This window comes from Biomphalaria glabrata, chromosome 2 (genome assembly GCF_947242115.1).
Source record: "Biomphalaria glabrata chromosome 2, xgBioGlab47.1, whole genome shotgun sequence".
Lineage (NCBI taxonomy): Eukaryota > Metazoa > Mollusca > Gastropoda > Planorbidae > Biomphalaria > Biomphalaria glabrata.
In genome coordinates this window covers 29,394,974-29,412,458 of record NC_074712.1, presented here as the reverse complement: position 1 = coordinate 29,412,458, position 17,485 = coordinate 29,394,974, and the positions used below count along the sequence as shown (strand labels likewise).

At 34.0% G+C, this 17,485-nt stretch overlaps 1 protein-coding gene across 5 annotated transcripts in view; it reads right to left on the bottom strand.

The window, feature by feature from the left end:
* The window catches only part of LOC106051257 (polymerase delta-interacting protein 3-like), a 30,396-nt gene that overhangs the window by 9,491 nt on the left and 3,420 nt on the right, over positions 1 to 17,485 (bottom strand). For 3 of the 5 annotated variants that reach the window (XM_056019941.1, XM_056019942.1, XM_056019939.1), the window contains exons 2-8: positions 12,044 to 12,332; positions 11,245 to 11,283; positions 9,675 to 9,806; positions 6,553 to 7,128; positions 5,683 to 5,772; positions 4,404 to 4,533; positions 3,024 to 3,120 (exon numbers count right to left, since the gene is read on the bottom strand). In XM_056019941.1, the coding sequence (XP_055875916.1) occupies positions 3,024 to 3,120; positions 4,404 to 4,533; positions 5,683 to 5,772; positions 6,553 to 7,128; positions 9,675 to 9,806; positions 11,245 to 11,283; positions 12,044 to 12,332 (1,353 nt within the window). The remainder of the gene's footprint in view (positions 1 to 3,023; positions 3,121 to 4,403; positions 4,534 to 5,682; positions 5,773 to 6,552; positions 7,129 to 9,674; positions 9,807 to 11,244; positions 11,284 to 12,043; positions 12,333 to 17,485) is intronic. The other 2 variants (XM_056019940.1, XM_056019944.1) reach the window with 2 other exon arrangements.

Here is a 17,485-nt window from a genome sequence, read left to right as displayed (position 1 = left end):
CATTGGCTACATGTATTTTCTCTGTCTTTCTTTTAATTCCCATCCAAGGACCCTCTTCTTGTTATCATAATTTGGACGTGCGTTTTGTGACACATTAACAACCCCTCCCTCCCATAGATGCTTATAATTCTTTTCATGACTCTATCCCCCCACTTCCCTCCACTGCCTGTTTGATAGTTTGTGACACTAAACGCTTAAGTGTTTACCTCTCCTCACTGCCAGCTCATCTGGAGTGATCACATGCAGTGGGCATGGTCTCTGGCTTCAAATAAGAAGCCCGCACTTTTTCTTTCATTCATAAATTATATATTATAGATATCTCGATCTAGGTCATGCTTATTCATTGAAAAAATCATAGATTTATTCATCCCAATAATATTTCTTCTTACGATTTTGCTGTGTCCAATGAAGGAGAATGAGCTGAATTCATTATTATTCGTTGTACACCCCCTTATTAAATTTTATTTAACAGCTAACGGTATAAATGTGATTGGAATGTCTTTCTAATGATGTTTGGAAGCTTATTTTGATATGCCCATCAGCCTACGATCAAACAGGCTCATAATATAGCCTTCATCCCTTATATGGGTATGAATTGCCGGGGGAGGTTAAAACAACAGCTTTACATACATGGTTACCGAGAATCTAAAAAACTGCCATCTGCTTTGGAAAAACGGAACAAAATTACCGGAACTTATCTAAAATTGGACATGCGCAGTCCCGAAACATTGATTTTTGCTCCAAACATAAAAACAAATGAAATACAAACAAAAAAAGCGACCCGTTCATTGAAGGAGAATTCGATGGGGTGTCCAAAATATAAGAAGCTACTATAGATCTAATCTACTATTACTTTAGTCAACTTTTAATTACTTTAGTGTTACATGACATGTAGAACCTAGAGCTAGTCTGACTAGTGTAAGTTTATTGACTAGATCTAGCAAGCGGATTTGTTTAGAACTGGATCTAGACAATCTAGTATTCTAATCTACGAATACTCTAATAGTAAGTAATAGTTACTACTACTAGATCTAGATCTAGTCTTCTAGATTTGAGAAAGGGATTCATCGTAAGTCTAGAGTCTAGACAGTTTAGTGACCCATCCCAGGCATGCAATAGCAATGATCGCGAAAATTAAAAGTCTCTACCTCTACTAGATCTAGACTATATCTACATCTATTTTCTTTCTGAATCTAATTATGGTTATCAGATTTGTAAAAAAAAGAAAAAACAAGTTTATTGTAATTTATTCTTACCTTGTTTTGTAGCCCAAATTGGTTAAAACACAAAAAATGCAGGTGTTAGTCCAAAGAATTGAGTAATAAACTTTACAGGGATGTTGATACACGCGCTGTGCATTGTGGTCTAAAGTTACCCTCCGGTTTCCAAGATGGCCGCCTTGAGACCAATCGAAATAAACCTCTATGTAGTTGACTACCTTTTAGCCAATCAAATGTTACCAAAAACCTTGAGATCTACGTCATTTCTTGTGTTCTAGTTTCTATAATTAGTTTTAGCTTGGAAAAAAAATCAAGAAAATGACATAGTACACAGCGTCCTCTTTAAATCGATACCAAATATGATACGGTCGTAGTTAAGACTTATGCATTACCGTGTGTTGAAATTAGTTGAATTTTTCGATTTTTTCAACAAATTTAGATGCCCCCATGGTATTAAAACATGTTTTTAAGTATTAAAATGCAATATTTTAATAATTTGAGGTATACCAAGTGATTCCAGACATATTTTGCTATCAAAATATGCAGTTTTTAAAAAATCAATATTTTTGTCCCATATCGACTATTTCATGACCTGTCGACCCCCTTAAGTATCATTGTTTCTCGTGTTTTCTTGATCTTTCCCGTCTGGCTCAAATATTGGGTCCGTGGAAGTGTTTTCACTAACAGAAGAAGGGGCGAAGGCGAGTAACTGGCGCCTAAACCACTAAGCTTTGGCAGGAGGGACTCATTAGCCTTCGCTTGCAACCTATCTAGCAGCAGGAAAACTGAATTCAAACCTCTGCTGCCTTGCAGCTATGCCCTGTCAGAGCCTGCGATCCCATGGATCCCAAACTGTATATGTCGTTTGCAAAGAATTCCATAAGCATAAGAAGCTTTTAATGTTATAGCTCATACCACCAATGTGCCCTTGAACTGTATTGTTGCTTAAAGAAATTCATTTAATAATTTCAGATGTAGGTTTGTGTAAAATAATTATTTAAAACTACTTCAACGGTTGGTAAAAATCAATGTTTTATCTATAATGTTATCTATAGTGTTTTCCATATTTGGCTAGAAGTAAAGAGATCTTGTAAGACGCACGCAAACCACCATCTTCTCCATATGATGTCGTAGAGAGATTTTGTGGTCTATTCTTAACTTTATCTTTGAGAGTTTTTCAAACTTTTATCTTTTTTTGTCAGGGTGGCATCATCTCAAATGATCCTCCAGCGTAAATAGTTAGTCACTTAGGCAACCGCTTGTTTGACAAGAAAGGAATGAATCCAGATTTTCAATAAATTTTAAATATTTTCTTTTGGTTACGCATTGGTTAATTGTAGGCAAAATTAAGATATTTAAATCGGTATTGAAATTAAATACAACAATTTTCTTTTTAATTTCCGGAAATATTTAAAGGATTAACAAAAGTACAAATCATATATTCGTGAATGAAATAATTACATTAATGGGATCTGAAAATTAAAGTCTGCTTAAATGAAATCCATTTTCCTAGACCCCCGTGGACATCTCATAGATCCCCAATTTATTTTTCATTTTTGTAGATTCCTTGGAAGTCTTCTTAGACCCCTGGGGGGCTATATAGACCACTTTGGGAATCACTAGATTAGAGAATGAAATCACAAGGGGATGATGAAGCGACCGGAACCATATTTAACTATGATGATTATATATAAGCTTTTTCTGGTTTAGAAATACAATTGTATTTTTAATAGAAAGCATATGGTAAGTATAGTAATAAATAATTGTATTAAATATTTTAAAAATTCAAAAATGTTTTTCTACCTCAAGGCCTCGCCTGTTATGTCAGGATCACTATCTCCAACAGCTTTCTTGACTGTAGCAGCTAAAGGCGTGGTCATCTTAACATACATCGGCTGACCTAATACAAGCAAAAAAAAAATTATGAAGGGACATACACAATGGCTTGACTTCTTTAATACATACACAATGGCTTGACATCTTTATTAACTCTTTGGCCCTGGAACAACGCACAGGACGTTGATGTAAAAATGGGCAAAAGGTCGGACCAACGCTGAAATCATCTGCTATTTAAAATTTATTTTTACATTTCTATTTCTCCGATTCATGTTTTTTATTTCTTAATTCTTTATCTAGAATAGTTTCCCTTTGCTAAACATCCGTAATTTCCTTCATTCAACATGTTTTTATTTTGTACAGAGTTTTTAAAGAGATTAAATTAATTTTTTCTTTGTGTGTCTTTTTTTAACCATGGAGCTTCAACCAAGGCCATCTAAACTTTGTAGATCTAAATATTTCTTAGATAACGAAGTATAATAATTCAGATGACAGTGATTTTGTTTTATCTGATGGTGATATTGATTCTAAATCTAATGATATAGTCAATATAGATCTAGTAAATTCATTTATAGATCTAGACCAAGATTGAGATGAAGCAGTCCCGCCCCCAGCAACTAATTTAGCTGTCTCTACATCATCTAGATCTAAATCTAATCAGATAGTGGATAGTAGTGACATTGGATTATTAGTTCCAGTTTATTATTTTTTGTGTCTATTGCTGTTTCTTCTATGGTGTTCTGTAAACAAATGGATAAAAATGAGAAAAAAAGTTCTTTGGATTAAATTTGGACAATAAATTTCTTATAACATGCACTTGGATGGATATTTTTAATGTTTTAAGTTTTATATTCTAAACCCAAAATTACAACAACATGATTTGCAAACTAGAAAGCTTAACAAATAGAAAGAGCATCCATTTCTCTTTAATTCTATATCAAATTTATTATTTTCCAAAAATAAATAAAAAAGTTATACAAGTTATATCGAAGCAAAGTAGCGCACTCCGAAATGGCGGAAAAATTAATTCCGTCCAAAGGTAGAAAATAGTTCCTGATTCTGTAGCAGAGGAAACAAATTTAAATAAAGGTTCCCATAAATAAATATACTGAGCAAATGATAATGGCATTTGACCAAAGATTTACATTGTATTCTGTAGTCTGCACTACCATGAAACTACCTTTATTCTGTTGTAACAGATAAGATTATTTGAAACATTTTCAAATCCCAGTAAATTTTATAAGCTTCAACAGATTAAAACTAAAACATCTAGTTCACAGTCAAGTCAAGAACTTATCAGCGCTCCTATTAAGAAATATGTGAATATAAAATGTAATGTAAACTCACCATCTAATTCTCGACTGTGATATTTTTCAACTGCACTAACAGCATCTTGTCTATTAACATAGACCACCTCAGCAGTGCCAACTTTGAGAAGTTTAGCTTTTTTCAAAGGACCTACAGCTCCAAAAAGTTCCTGTTAAAAAAAAGATTAAGGAAATAATGACTTAAAAACATCATAATATCTTTCTTTAAATTTAATTTGTTGTAAACTACATGAAAATATGGGCAATGACATTGACCAGTTTATAGTAAAGAATGAAATCATAAAATTACTACAAGCATATCACTGTGTTTACAAAATGTCATCGAACCTTCTCAGCCAGTAACACCCAACAGAACAATGGCAAGATGAATAATATCTGGATTATAACTTATGATCACTTTCTTACTATTTGTAAGATGAAATGATTTATATAATGCAATAGATCTGTCACACCATCTCGTCTCTGCCTGTAGTCCCGTCTGGGGCATAGCCACCAACCAGCTTTCTCCTCTTGGTTCTAAGCGAGTCTCTCCAATTGTTCCCATGTCTTGCCAGTCTGCTTCGCATTTGCCTCCAAATCATGGTGCCATGTATTCCTGGGCTGTCCCCTCTTTCCTTGTGGGTTCCAGGTAAGGACTTGCCTTGTTATGTTGGATACAGGCTTGCAAGGGTGTGACCTATCCATCTCCAGCATCTCATAAAGATATCTACTTCAATGGGTTGCTGCTTTATTGTTTGCCACACTATGTCAGTTTTATAGAGTATGAGAAGATGTTTGACAGTGTAGACAGACCCTCTGGAGATTACAGAGACACTAAGGAGTGCCTGAAAACATCACAAATATCATCAGGAAGTCATATGAGGGGATGACTTGCAGATGCTTTTAAAGTTCAAACAGGAGTGAGACAAGGCTCTTCTTTATTGTTTCTGCTAGCCATAGATTGGGTCATGAAGATAGCAACAGACCAGAATGGTATACAGAGGACAATGTGGAAAAAGCAAGACAATGTTGACTTTGCAGATGACCTGGCTCTTCTTTCTCACACAAACCAACAGATGCAGGAAAAGGTAAGTGTCATTGCGGACAATTCAGCTAGAATGGGTATTACCATAAACAGAATGAAGAGCAAGGTGTTCAGGATAAAGGCGTCCAACAGCACACCCATTACAGTCCAAGGCAAGGTGCTGGATCTGTTTTATAGAACCTGATTAAAAAAGCATATAAAAAACCCTTTCTGTAGGACAGAGACAAAAATATAACAAAAAAACAAAGATGGTTAAATGATAAACAATGCTTACTATGATATCATCTTGTGTAACAGTAGAAAACAAATTAGTCACCATGACTCTAAAACCTTGAAGTGGACTAATAACATTCAGTTTGTCTTCCTGAAAAATGTACAGTAAATGAAAAATGAGATTAAGTCAGGCATAGTTTAAGCATTATCAATACAAGAATCTCGTGTCATAGAAAATTCTCAAAAATAATTTTGATAAAGTTATATAAAATTGGAATTTTGAGCTTCCTATTAATATTTTTGCCTCAAAATTATTGTCAGGATAATGAGTAAATGGTAGATGCTTTGGCCAATGATGAAAAAAATAATAATAATTTAGAAACAACAATAAAAAAAAAAACTTTTAAAAGACCAATCAAATGAGGGGATGAAAGGGGCTATTGTTATGTATTTCACATTATTTTCGTGTGTTTCTTAATTAAACAGTTTTTTTTTAAATTACAAACTTTACAAACCTTTTCTATCCAGTAGCCAATACAAAATTAAAAAATACACATTGCAACTCAGTTTATTTTGTTATGACCCTGCATTGCACACTGTCATTAGGCACAAAACTGTGCATCAGGGAACACAATAGAGAAACAGAGAAGAGGATGTAAACAAGGATGCTAAAGCTCTCATTAATTTGGCTCTAGTTTCTTATTGATGATTAAATATGCTATTTTATAATCCTTTTAGTTGGTTAATTGGCTAAGTTATAACAATATATAATTATTTCTAACTAACTCACAAACAACTTTTGATTATTAAATATTAATATACCAACATGTCACCATTCATGTCAAAGCATTACAGCTACTTTATAACATCAAATGACTGAAATTTGTGTCATGTAGTAAACTAAACAATAAATGAAGGTGAAAATGGCTACCTCATCAACTAAGTCAATTTCACTGTAAGAAGTCAACTTGGTTTTTTTGATCATAGAAGTGTCATTTGGAGTAAGTTCAATACCAGGGCCACCACCTTTTCCTAATGTGAGTCGTCCTGATCCTTCTTGGGGTGTTGGTTTACGTTTAATTCCAGGTTGTGCCAATTTAGTTGGCTGTAAAACAGTTTTAATTGGTGCCTGCTTTGATGCCTGAGAAACAGTAGCTGCGCCTGGAGGAACCCTCTGTATTTTTGTAAAATCACCTGCGTAAGGAACCGACTTTAATACTGATGAGTTAATTGGCCTTGCACTGCTGATTTGTATTTTGGGAATGTCTGCAGCAGCAACAGAGGCAGGATTATGTGCAGGGTCATCATAATCTCTGTATGAATGATGACTTTGATAGGAGGGTGAACTGTAGTCATTATAGTCTGAATGATAATAATCTGATTGCAGAGGTTTAACAGCTGGTTGAGCAACATAGTTATAAGATGATAGTGAAGGTTCAACTGGTTGTCTGTATTTATCATTACGTATTTGAATGATGGGAATTGAATTTAAACTGCTATCAAATGGCTGAAAAATTAAAACAATATAATTTATTAAGTCAAAATGCCAAACAAAAACTGTTTACAATTTTTTATATATAAACAGGTTTTAATATATATACTTATAGAAAACAAAAAAAACATGACATTATCATGAAGGACTTCTACTAACTTGAAAGTGTTAATGCTTTCTATTCTGACATTTTGAGTGCATACAATATATGTACACACTTACAAATATTTCTTTTAAGCAAATAATTGATCACCACTCATTACTGTGATGATAGGTTTGTGTAGATCATACTGACATACAATGTGAATGCATAGATTGTGGTTGAGATTGTGATGTTATAATATTATATAATTCCATCCTCAAACTAATGTCTGATCACTCAAACAACATCATAATGCTGGATAGTAAAGTATGAACTCAAACAGAAATACTTTTCAAATAAATACAAAAAATTTATTCTAGAACGTGGAATCACTATGATAATAAACACTTCATAAATAAACAATGCAATTTCATTTCAATCAGTGGATCAGAGTTTACACGGATGGCTCATCCCATAAAGCCACCACAAATGGAGGAGCTGGAATACTTATCGAATGGCCAGATGGAGGAAAACTAGAAAAATCCTTTGCAACTGGAGAGCTCTCTGACAGTCACAGAGCAGAAAGGGAAGCACTAGCACTAGCTGCTACCATGCTAGCAAATCATCCAAGTTCCCCTCACAGTCAGATTGTCTTTCTAACAGACGCAAAAACAACCCTCCAAAGCCTGCAAAACTCTGATTCCCCTTATATTAAAAACCTCAGAACAGCACTCACAAAGCTCAACCACAACAGCAAAAAAAACTGTTATTCAATGGATACCAGCTCACATACAACTAGCAGGAAATGAGAAGGCTGACACACTCGCCAAGAGTGGGAGAACAAACTCACAAGTAAACTCTGCACTCTATCCAGAAGAAATGAAGAAATTAATTCTAGATAAAATAAATGAGAAATGGACGAGCTCCCATCCAAATCACAAGAAAGATGATGCTTACTATAAGCTATCCCGACAAGACCAACGTCTAATCTACTCAGGACCGGACACAACAGAATGCGACAACACATGTTCCGGAAGCTCAAAATTGGAACCAGTGAAATCTGCCCATGTGGAGTATCACCAGAAAATGCCAACCACGTCCTCCAAAACTGCTCTCTCTACCAAGAGGCCCGTATAAGACATTGGCCCCAAATCACCCCAATAGAAAGAAAACTATATGGAGAGCTCCCTGATTTGGAAACCACTGCGCAGTTCATCTCATGTATTGGTCTAGTCATATGAACACTCCAACATAACAATGAGAACGATGAAGAAGAAGAAAAATTTCAATACATTTACACTCAGGCTTAGAAGCAGCTAATGCATCTCATTATATAGTCTCTAGTCTATGTCTTTTTTTCTTGCTCAAACTATCTAAGCTATTTTTAACACGTAGGGAAATTTCCTTATTTCATCTTAGTTTTAAACTAACTTGAACAAACAATGTTCAACTACAGCCTTGCTATGCTATTACAGTGTTCTCGAATACACCACCAGTGACAAACTAGTTTGTTTTTCAAACTATGACCTTGAAGCGCTTATATTACGAGACAGTTATCTTGACAATGTAATTTTCTCAAGGTGTTCAATTACATGAAACATAGACCACTCTAATAATATGCTTTAATAATAAAAGTGGTTACAAAAATAACTATTAACTAATCTTGAATAATAACTTTCATATTTATTCTAAATTTGTTCATTATAAATATAAAAACTAATTTAACCATTTGAGAACTAGAGTCGCCGCTACTGGTTGACAACTAGAGTCGCCGGCAATTGAGTAGCTTCGTTTATGCACGCACTGCTAGTTTTTAAATAACTATTTATACCTTATAACTCTGACCTAGAAGAGCGATAGTGAAGTTATTTTTAGGTGTTTATTTTGTATCTGCAGAATGTTAGAATGGATTTTTATGATTTTTTGAAAATTACGTTGTTTTTTTGCTAGCCTACAAAATGGAACATATTTAGGCTTATGTATAGGCTTTAATAGAATAAGATTTTAATGGGAATATTAATGTTTCAGCTGTAAAATAAGGATATAATGATTGGGGTAAGTGATTTAGAGCCATTTGAGACAGATAGTACTTACAATAGTAGTGAAAATGAATCAAAATTCAATGCTAGATCCAGTATTGAATATGTTAGATCTAGTCAAATGGGAAATTAGGGGGCAACTAAATATGACGTGATATTTTAATTTTTTTGAGCTCTGTAGGCCTATTTATGACTTCAAACATGATGCTTAACCCTAGGTCTATTTTTTCTATTATAAAAAGAAGGTTTTAGTTAGGTTTTATTAGTTTTTTTCTGTCAATTTAGTCGAAAAATTGATTTTTTAAAATAATTGATAAGGAGTTATATCCCTTCTCTTAGGGATGGGGTAGATAGTTTCTGACAACTGCTTAGTGGTGAAATGGTTAATAGTAAACAGACAATAGCAATAATTTTTTATGTACTATGTAAAAAAAAATTACCTTAGTTCGTTTAGTAACTTGTAAAGAATTTCCAGTATAAGATACTTCTGTGTTTGGTATTGGTCTTGTAACTTGAAGACCTGTGTTAGTTAACTGTATCTGAGATTTCCCCTTGGCACCAGGATTAGACAGCTAAAAAATATATTTAAATATAATTGGCTATACATTCAATGCAGATTTACATTCATTTTCAAACAAGACAATGAGTTGAAAGAATATGTAGAAAATCTACAGTTTAAAAGTACTTTCTGGAAAACTGAAAGTATAATGAAATCATCTGGAAAATATTCTATCACATTTAATCTAAAAATAAATTACTATTTCTTCTTCTTCTTTGTTCTCATTTTACATGTCGGAGGGTTCAGATCAGTAATCCTATATCTGAGATAAACTGCGCAGTGGTTTCGAGATCAGGCAGTTCTCAGTATAGTTTTTGTTCTATAGTAAGGTTTTTGGGGCCAGAGTCTTGTTCGGGCCTCTTGGTATAGTATGCAGCTTTGAAGGACATGGTCAGCATTCTCTGGTGATGCTTCACAAGGGCAGGTCCAATTCTCATTTATTCTACTCTCTATTATTTTCATCATTTCTTCTGGGTAGAGAGGGATTTTCATTTGTTTGTTTATTCTTCCCTTTTACTCACTATTATTAAAAGTGGTGTTTTATTTAGTACAATTTAAGAAAAAATAGTAAACCTTATTAAGTCATATAATTTATAAAATATGAATATTTCAAATCAATATTTTTTCTAAAAGCTTTAAAAAAAAAATAAAAAAAAGAAGGTATAAAAAGTTTGGGCATGGTGGCTGAGTGGTAAAGAGCTTTCAAACAGGTGTTCAAATGCTAGCTTAGGTGGCCCCTGAGTCCACCCAACTACTAGACATTAGTTGGGGAAGGTAAAAGTGGTTGGTCATTGTGCTGGCCATATGACACCCTCATTAAATGGGAGGCCGGCCACAGAAACAGATCAACTTTTGTTTACTTTTTATAAACAGTTTGAAATAGTCACCATTATAATTTATCTGGTTTATTTCATAGGTGAAATCAATAGAATTTTACTAACAGGACAGTAATTATAAATAAATGTAATTTTATTAGGAAGCCAAAAAGATAAATTATTATAATACATGAAAAAAAAAAAAAAAAAAAAAAAAGTAATAGCAAACTAAAAACAACTATAAGCATTAATTAAAAAGCCATGCTAAAGCTATGATTAACTGTTACATGACTTGACTAACTTGAAAAAAAATCACTAGTAAAGTAACTAAAAACAAATTGTGGAAAACATTTTCTTAGTTTGAAAGAGCTTGTAGTGGCTGAGTGCTCATAGTTTTAACCATGATTCACAAGTTCAAACATTTTAGGACTTCTTTGAGCCCAGGTCAGATTCTTTTTTGGCAACAACAAATGCTGATGATTGCCACAGAAACAAATAAATTTAGAATCATTCGAAAATGAGCCTTAAAGTTTGGAAGAGAAATTCAATGACATTATACAATGGAAAAGTTTTGCTAGTGTCTGTATATTGAAGGTGCTTTCTTATTATACCCTTAATGTTAACATATCAACTTACAGTTCTTGTAATATTTGACAGTCCACCTCCAGCAAGTGGCTGTTGGTTTAGAGAAAAAAACAACAATGTCTTGATTTAGCAAATTAAAATGAAAATAATAATATTATAAATATATTGAGTCATTAAGGCGCAGTGGCTGAGTGGTTAAGCGCTTAACTTCCGAGCCTGGAGTCCTGGGTTCAAATCTCTGTGAAGACTTGAGATTTTGAATTTCGAGATTTTTAGGACGCCCGAGTCCGCCAAACTCTAATGGAAACCTGACTTTAGTTAAGGAAAGTAAAGGTGGTTGGTTGTTGTGCTGGTCACAAGACATCCAGCATGTTAACAGTGGGCCACAGAAACAGATGACCTTAACATCATCTGCCTTATAGACTGCAAGGTCTGAAGTGGGAACTTAATTAAGATATTAAGAATGTCTCTTTTAGTGAACAGCTACATATTATTTTTACTAAGTTACAAGAACCATAATTTTGTATTAAAATTAAAATGTAGCATAAAACAGTGCTTTAGATTGTAACTTAGTGCAAAAATAAGCAAGGTTGTATTTTTAATTTAATAATAACCCTGACTGTTTGGTCATTTTCAGTACTTAATAGAAGAGCAAGCAGCTATAATTCATGCCTTTTATAGATAATGATTTGTTTTTGTTTTTTTTAGTTATAATTAATATTGAAAATGAAGCAAACTAATAGCCAAAAAAAGTATCCAAAGCATATTTTTATAGAGACTGAGCTACTTAAAACACTGAACATTACAAAACAACATTTCAAGTGTGTATAAAATTAGAATAATATCTTACCACCTGTTGTGTTAGTCTTCCAGCAAGTTTTCTTTTTTTTCCCTGACGCTGTAACAATGATCTAGCATCAAATGTGCCTTTTTGAACCTGTTTCTGAACTATTTTATTACGAGCATCCCCAACACCACTTTTCTTATTGTAGATAATTTTGTCTCGGGCATCTAGAACTTTTTTGGTTTTAAGTTTCTCCCTGGCATCAAATTTTTTTTGCAATGTTTGGCTATTATTTCTGTTGAACACCTTAAGCTTGTTTTGACCTTGGAATTGTGAATTTTTTTTACTTAGTGAGCTGTGAAGGGAAAAAAAATGCTATAAAAAATGTTAAAACTGCATGCAGTCAGAAGCACACAACTTTTCTTGAGACAAAACCTAAAATAGACTGCTGAGAAACCAGAAGTAACATGTCAAACTGGTAATTGACTGGTATTACAATATGTCTAGAAATAGCTGAGGTAATAATTCTAGATGAAAAAGTATAAGAGGAGCAAGCGTTGTTTACTGGGAAAACAAAATGTATCTAGATTTATGTCATCATGTGAGTATATCACAACTTCAGACACTGTCTAGACGACTCTACCTCTAGACTACTTGAGTCACTAGATAAGAGAATAGACTCTACAAGTACTACATCTAGAATTCTAAATCTACCAATCTACCAACCTAGTAGTACTAGAATACTAGATACTAGATTGTAACTAGATCTAGTCTAGTCAAGTCTAGTGACTAGACTGACTAGACTAGTACAGTAGTAGAGTCTAGAGTACTCTATTCTATAGAGTATAGAGTCATAGAGTCTATCTACTGAGACTATAGATTTAAGTCTTAAGTATTTTAAGATTATAATTTATCTAGTTATTGATCTACATCTAGATGAATAGTCATGTTATGGACTGATTTGATTCTGATCTAGATTGACTAGAATCTAGATCTAAATTTAGATTACATCTAGAATCTAGATCTATGTTTGTAAAATGTTTTGTTTTACATGTTTCAGATGTTCCTTCAGAGTTGAAGATAGTTTACTTCCTAGTCCAAACCTCCCACAGGACAACAGGGGATGGGAGCTGGCAGGGTTTGAACCCGGGACCATTGATAAGTCCGAACGACAGTACAGCGCGCAAACCGCACAACTCTAGTGATCTATTCAGGACTCAGGCATCTGCCTCTAGCGGTGGATCAAATCATCAAGTGGATTTTATGCGAGTTTCTTTATTGATACTAGACTAATATCTCTGATAAATCTATCTAGATTCTATATCTATCAGATTATCTACGTAGGACTTTATTAGGGCTAGGGTTCAACTAGGCTTACTAATACTTGGAGATCATCTAGATGAATAGATCTAGATTCTCATTCTAGAATATCTCTAGCAGTCTAGAGTAGTATGCTATTCGGACACCTATAGGCCAAAATTTCTAAGTTTGACTTTGACAGCGCATTATTTGATAATGGTTTGACATAGAAAAGAAAAGGAAGTATCAAAATCTTCTTTAGTTTAAGGAGAATAAGGATGACTACTTAGATTTGTAGCCCTAACCTATATTTGTTATTATATTTAAGGTCAAAGAGGCCATGTGTTTTCATTTAATTCAGACAAATTTGACACACATTATTTGATTCCAGACACCATAAATTTATTTCAGTCTATATATTTTGGCATCAATAAATTCAGATTTTAATTCTATATTAATATAACTAAATTTTAAGATCCCCAGGCAAAGCCCCTCACATGAAATCATTATGATGTTTTCAAATTATGCATAAATACGAACACAAAAAATAAAAATATGAACAGTGCACCTATTCTACCAAAATTAGGTCACTGGGATAGTGACTTCTACACTGACTTTTAGACTTATTTTACGTTTGCATGATTAGATGTGTGTTGAATGTTTGTGTTATTTGTTTATTCATTCAATAAATTTCTAATACAGATGATCTTTTGTAGTATGGTACAGGCTACTTAGGGTGACCATTTTTGCCTAAATAGCTGAACCCTCTATACCCTATCTATATAAATCTAGATCTATCTAGTAGGTCTAGATCTAGGCATTTAACTTCATTCAATGTATCAAGCTCACTCTTAACATTTGCCCATTTATTCTCTATAAAAAAACAACAACAAACAAACAAATACAATATAAGATCATTAACATTGATGTCCAAAACTGGCTGTTCAGGGGTGCCACGCATGAGACCAAGTAAACCCTAAAACCCGAATTTCCAAATTTTACAAACCCTGAAATCATAAACCCCAAACTTTACCAACCCTGAAACGTACCACATATACAATTTAAGCACCAAAATGTTACGAAAGAAGAACAGTAGTAAATTACTACCTAGATCTATATCATAATATGCCCCCTCATGTTTTAAATATGTATTAGTAAGCCTATCATTATAATAAAAAGAGTTTGTGTGTATTTATTGATAAAGCTTGTATTCTTGTATTACAAGCTAAGAGGATTTAGTACAATTTTATATTAACAACGTTTGTACCCCCCCCCCCCTTATCAAACACATGCATGGACCAGTAAATCTATTGCAACAAGATAAAATTGATTTGAGATTTAGTCCAGATCTACTCTTACTTAGTTTCTAATATATATTTAAATGTAGGACTAGATGGATTAGATGTGCTGGACTGCTTGTACATAATTATAATTTGATTGCATGACGCGTAGGACGTAATTATCTTCTTTTTTGAAGTAACGTCTGTATTATATAAGATAAGATACTTTGTATAGATCTATTGACCAATCGATCAATTTTTTCTAGACTCTAGGTCTTCAGGTGAACACAAACTTATTAATTTAATTCTTCAATCATTGATTCTAGTTCTGATCTAAAAACAATGTAATATGGTTATCTAGTCCATCCTAAATCTAGATCCTACCTCTATAATACTCTAGACCAATATAGCTCTAAACATAGCATAAGGCTCTATATGGAACCTATACAAATATTAAAATATAAAACACGGAAAGAAACAAAAATCTAATTTCGCACACTTGTGAATATTTTTCTTTCTATTTCTAGATCTAGGACTAGGTACGTGAGTAGATCTAAACTAGACCTCGCCTTAATCTAGACTATACATATACTAAATACAAGACTTAACAGTCTAGATCCGATCTAGATTGATCATAGAAATAGATCTAGACTCTAAATCGAGCCGATTCGAGGCGCGTTCCGTAGATCTAGGAATTCTAGATCTAAAGAATGTTTACACTTTAAAAAAAAAATACTGTACCTGTAAAGAAAGCTTAGTGCGCATGCAAAGTGAAACTCTTGCAAATTGCAAGATATGAAACTGGTCGATTTTGTTTTAAAATGGCGGCTCACGCGATCGGAACTAGCAAACTAAAATTAATGGGGAAAATGATAAGAAATTTCAAAAAAATCTAAATTAACTAAAAACCCGGATTTTAACAAAATTGTAGAAGGCAAACCCAGAGGGGGGAAAAATCGGACCCCTCAAACCCAGATTTGTGGGTTATTCCGGAAAAGTGGCACCCTTGTGGCTGTTTGAAATAAATTTTGGTACAAAAAACTTAATTGAATACAAACACCCTATTAATTTTTGTTGTTGTATCATGGAATCAAACAACTTGGCTTATGAAAATAAAAAAGCTCCAAAAACAGAATAAATATTGCCACGCTCATTAGCATAGACTTAGCCAACCAAAAAATATAGTCTTAACTCTCTCTCCCAATGACGCTACCATCATTGATTTCAACTCATTACATTTAATATATTTAATATATAAGTATGATTTTATTTAAAGTAACTTAGTCTGATATTTATATAAAAATAAAAAGAGTCTGCATTCCCCTTTAATTCTTTACCAAATAAAACATTTTCTGATAACAAACAAAAATGTTATTGAAGCTTACTGCTTAATCATAACAGGGTAGTGAAATACTACTGAGCAAAATGAAGAATTCCGTCAGAACGTTGAAAATAATTACGGAGAGAAAGAGTTAACCCTAGGAAGAGGTAAAGTCATCCTGGTAGAAAACTAACATAGGAAAAAACAACTTAACCTGACTTAGAGACATTTGAAATTCTTTTTTCTTACATAAAAAGTTAAAAGACAACTTAATTTAAATAGAAGGAAATAGGGTCAGAATCATTATTTCATATTTATTTCAATATCAAAATAAATATGTGATGTAATGACCACAAAAACTGTGAGAGTTCGAATTCATGCAATGTCCGGATTTAGTTAGTTAGGTCCTCCCGCGCCGTTCGGCGCATTGGGCAGCAAGCTGTCTCCATAAAGATCTGTCACTGGCAATGTCTGAAGCCTCCTCCCACCTGGTCTCCACTGTTCTGAGGTCCTCCATGAAGGTGTGTCACCAAGTAATACGAGGACGTCCCTGTTTGCGCTTTCCTTGTTTTGGCTTCCATGTTATCGCAACTCTTGGTGTGCGTAATTCATTTTGACGTAGAACATGTCCCGCAAACCTCATGCGACGCTCAGTCACAACCTCACCAAGTGTTCGACTCCCAGTTTGGCATAGGATTTCCTTGTTTGAGACCCGATCTGTGTAACTGACTCCCAAAATCCGTCTCAGCCATCTCTGTTGAGCCACATTTAATCTTTTCTCAATTTTGACAGATGACTTCCACGTCTCACATGCATATGTAGCAGTTGGAATGACGATTGTGTTGAGAAGGTGTATTTTGTCTCGAGTCCAATGGCTTGGCTAGTCCAAATAGGCTTCAGCCTTTGGAAAATGCTCCCTGCCTTTCCTATTCGGCACGCTACATCATGGTAAGCATCTCCATCATTTGTTATGATGCTGCCAAAGGTACGTGAACTTGTCCAGCTCTTCAAGCTTTGACTTGCCAAGTCTGACGGGGACACCCTTTGCCTTATATCCCACTCGCATAATTTTAGTCTTATCCAAGTTTATGCGGAGGCCAATTTTGGGTGCCTCTCTGTTTAGGCTCTCCGTCATTTCTTGAATGTATTTATTTCTAGCCCAGAGTAGTGCAACATGATCAGCAAAGTCCAAGTCCGTCGATCGGAGTTGTACATGCCATGGAATACCAAAGGCAGTCTGGTTCATTGCTCTCTTCATTATGTAGTCGATGGCTAGGAGGAAAAGGAAGGGAGATAAGATGCACCCCTGTCTCGATTGTAAAAAACTCTTTTGTTCCCTCTTCTGTTTTAATGCAGCAACTAGACTGACTGTAAAGGTGTCGTAGGATCTGGAAGAATTTTTCTGGGATACCATATTCTCTAACTATTTTCCATAGTGATTCTCGGTGGACACTATCAAATTGAATGTCCGGATTAAATAATATTTATATTTTTTTTTTTATAAACTAGATCTACACTCTACACTGTAAGTCATAAGTGTAACACTACTAGGTCTAGATCTATATCTAGATTCTATAAATAGAAGAATCTTAATTCTTTATCAAAACT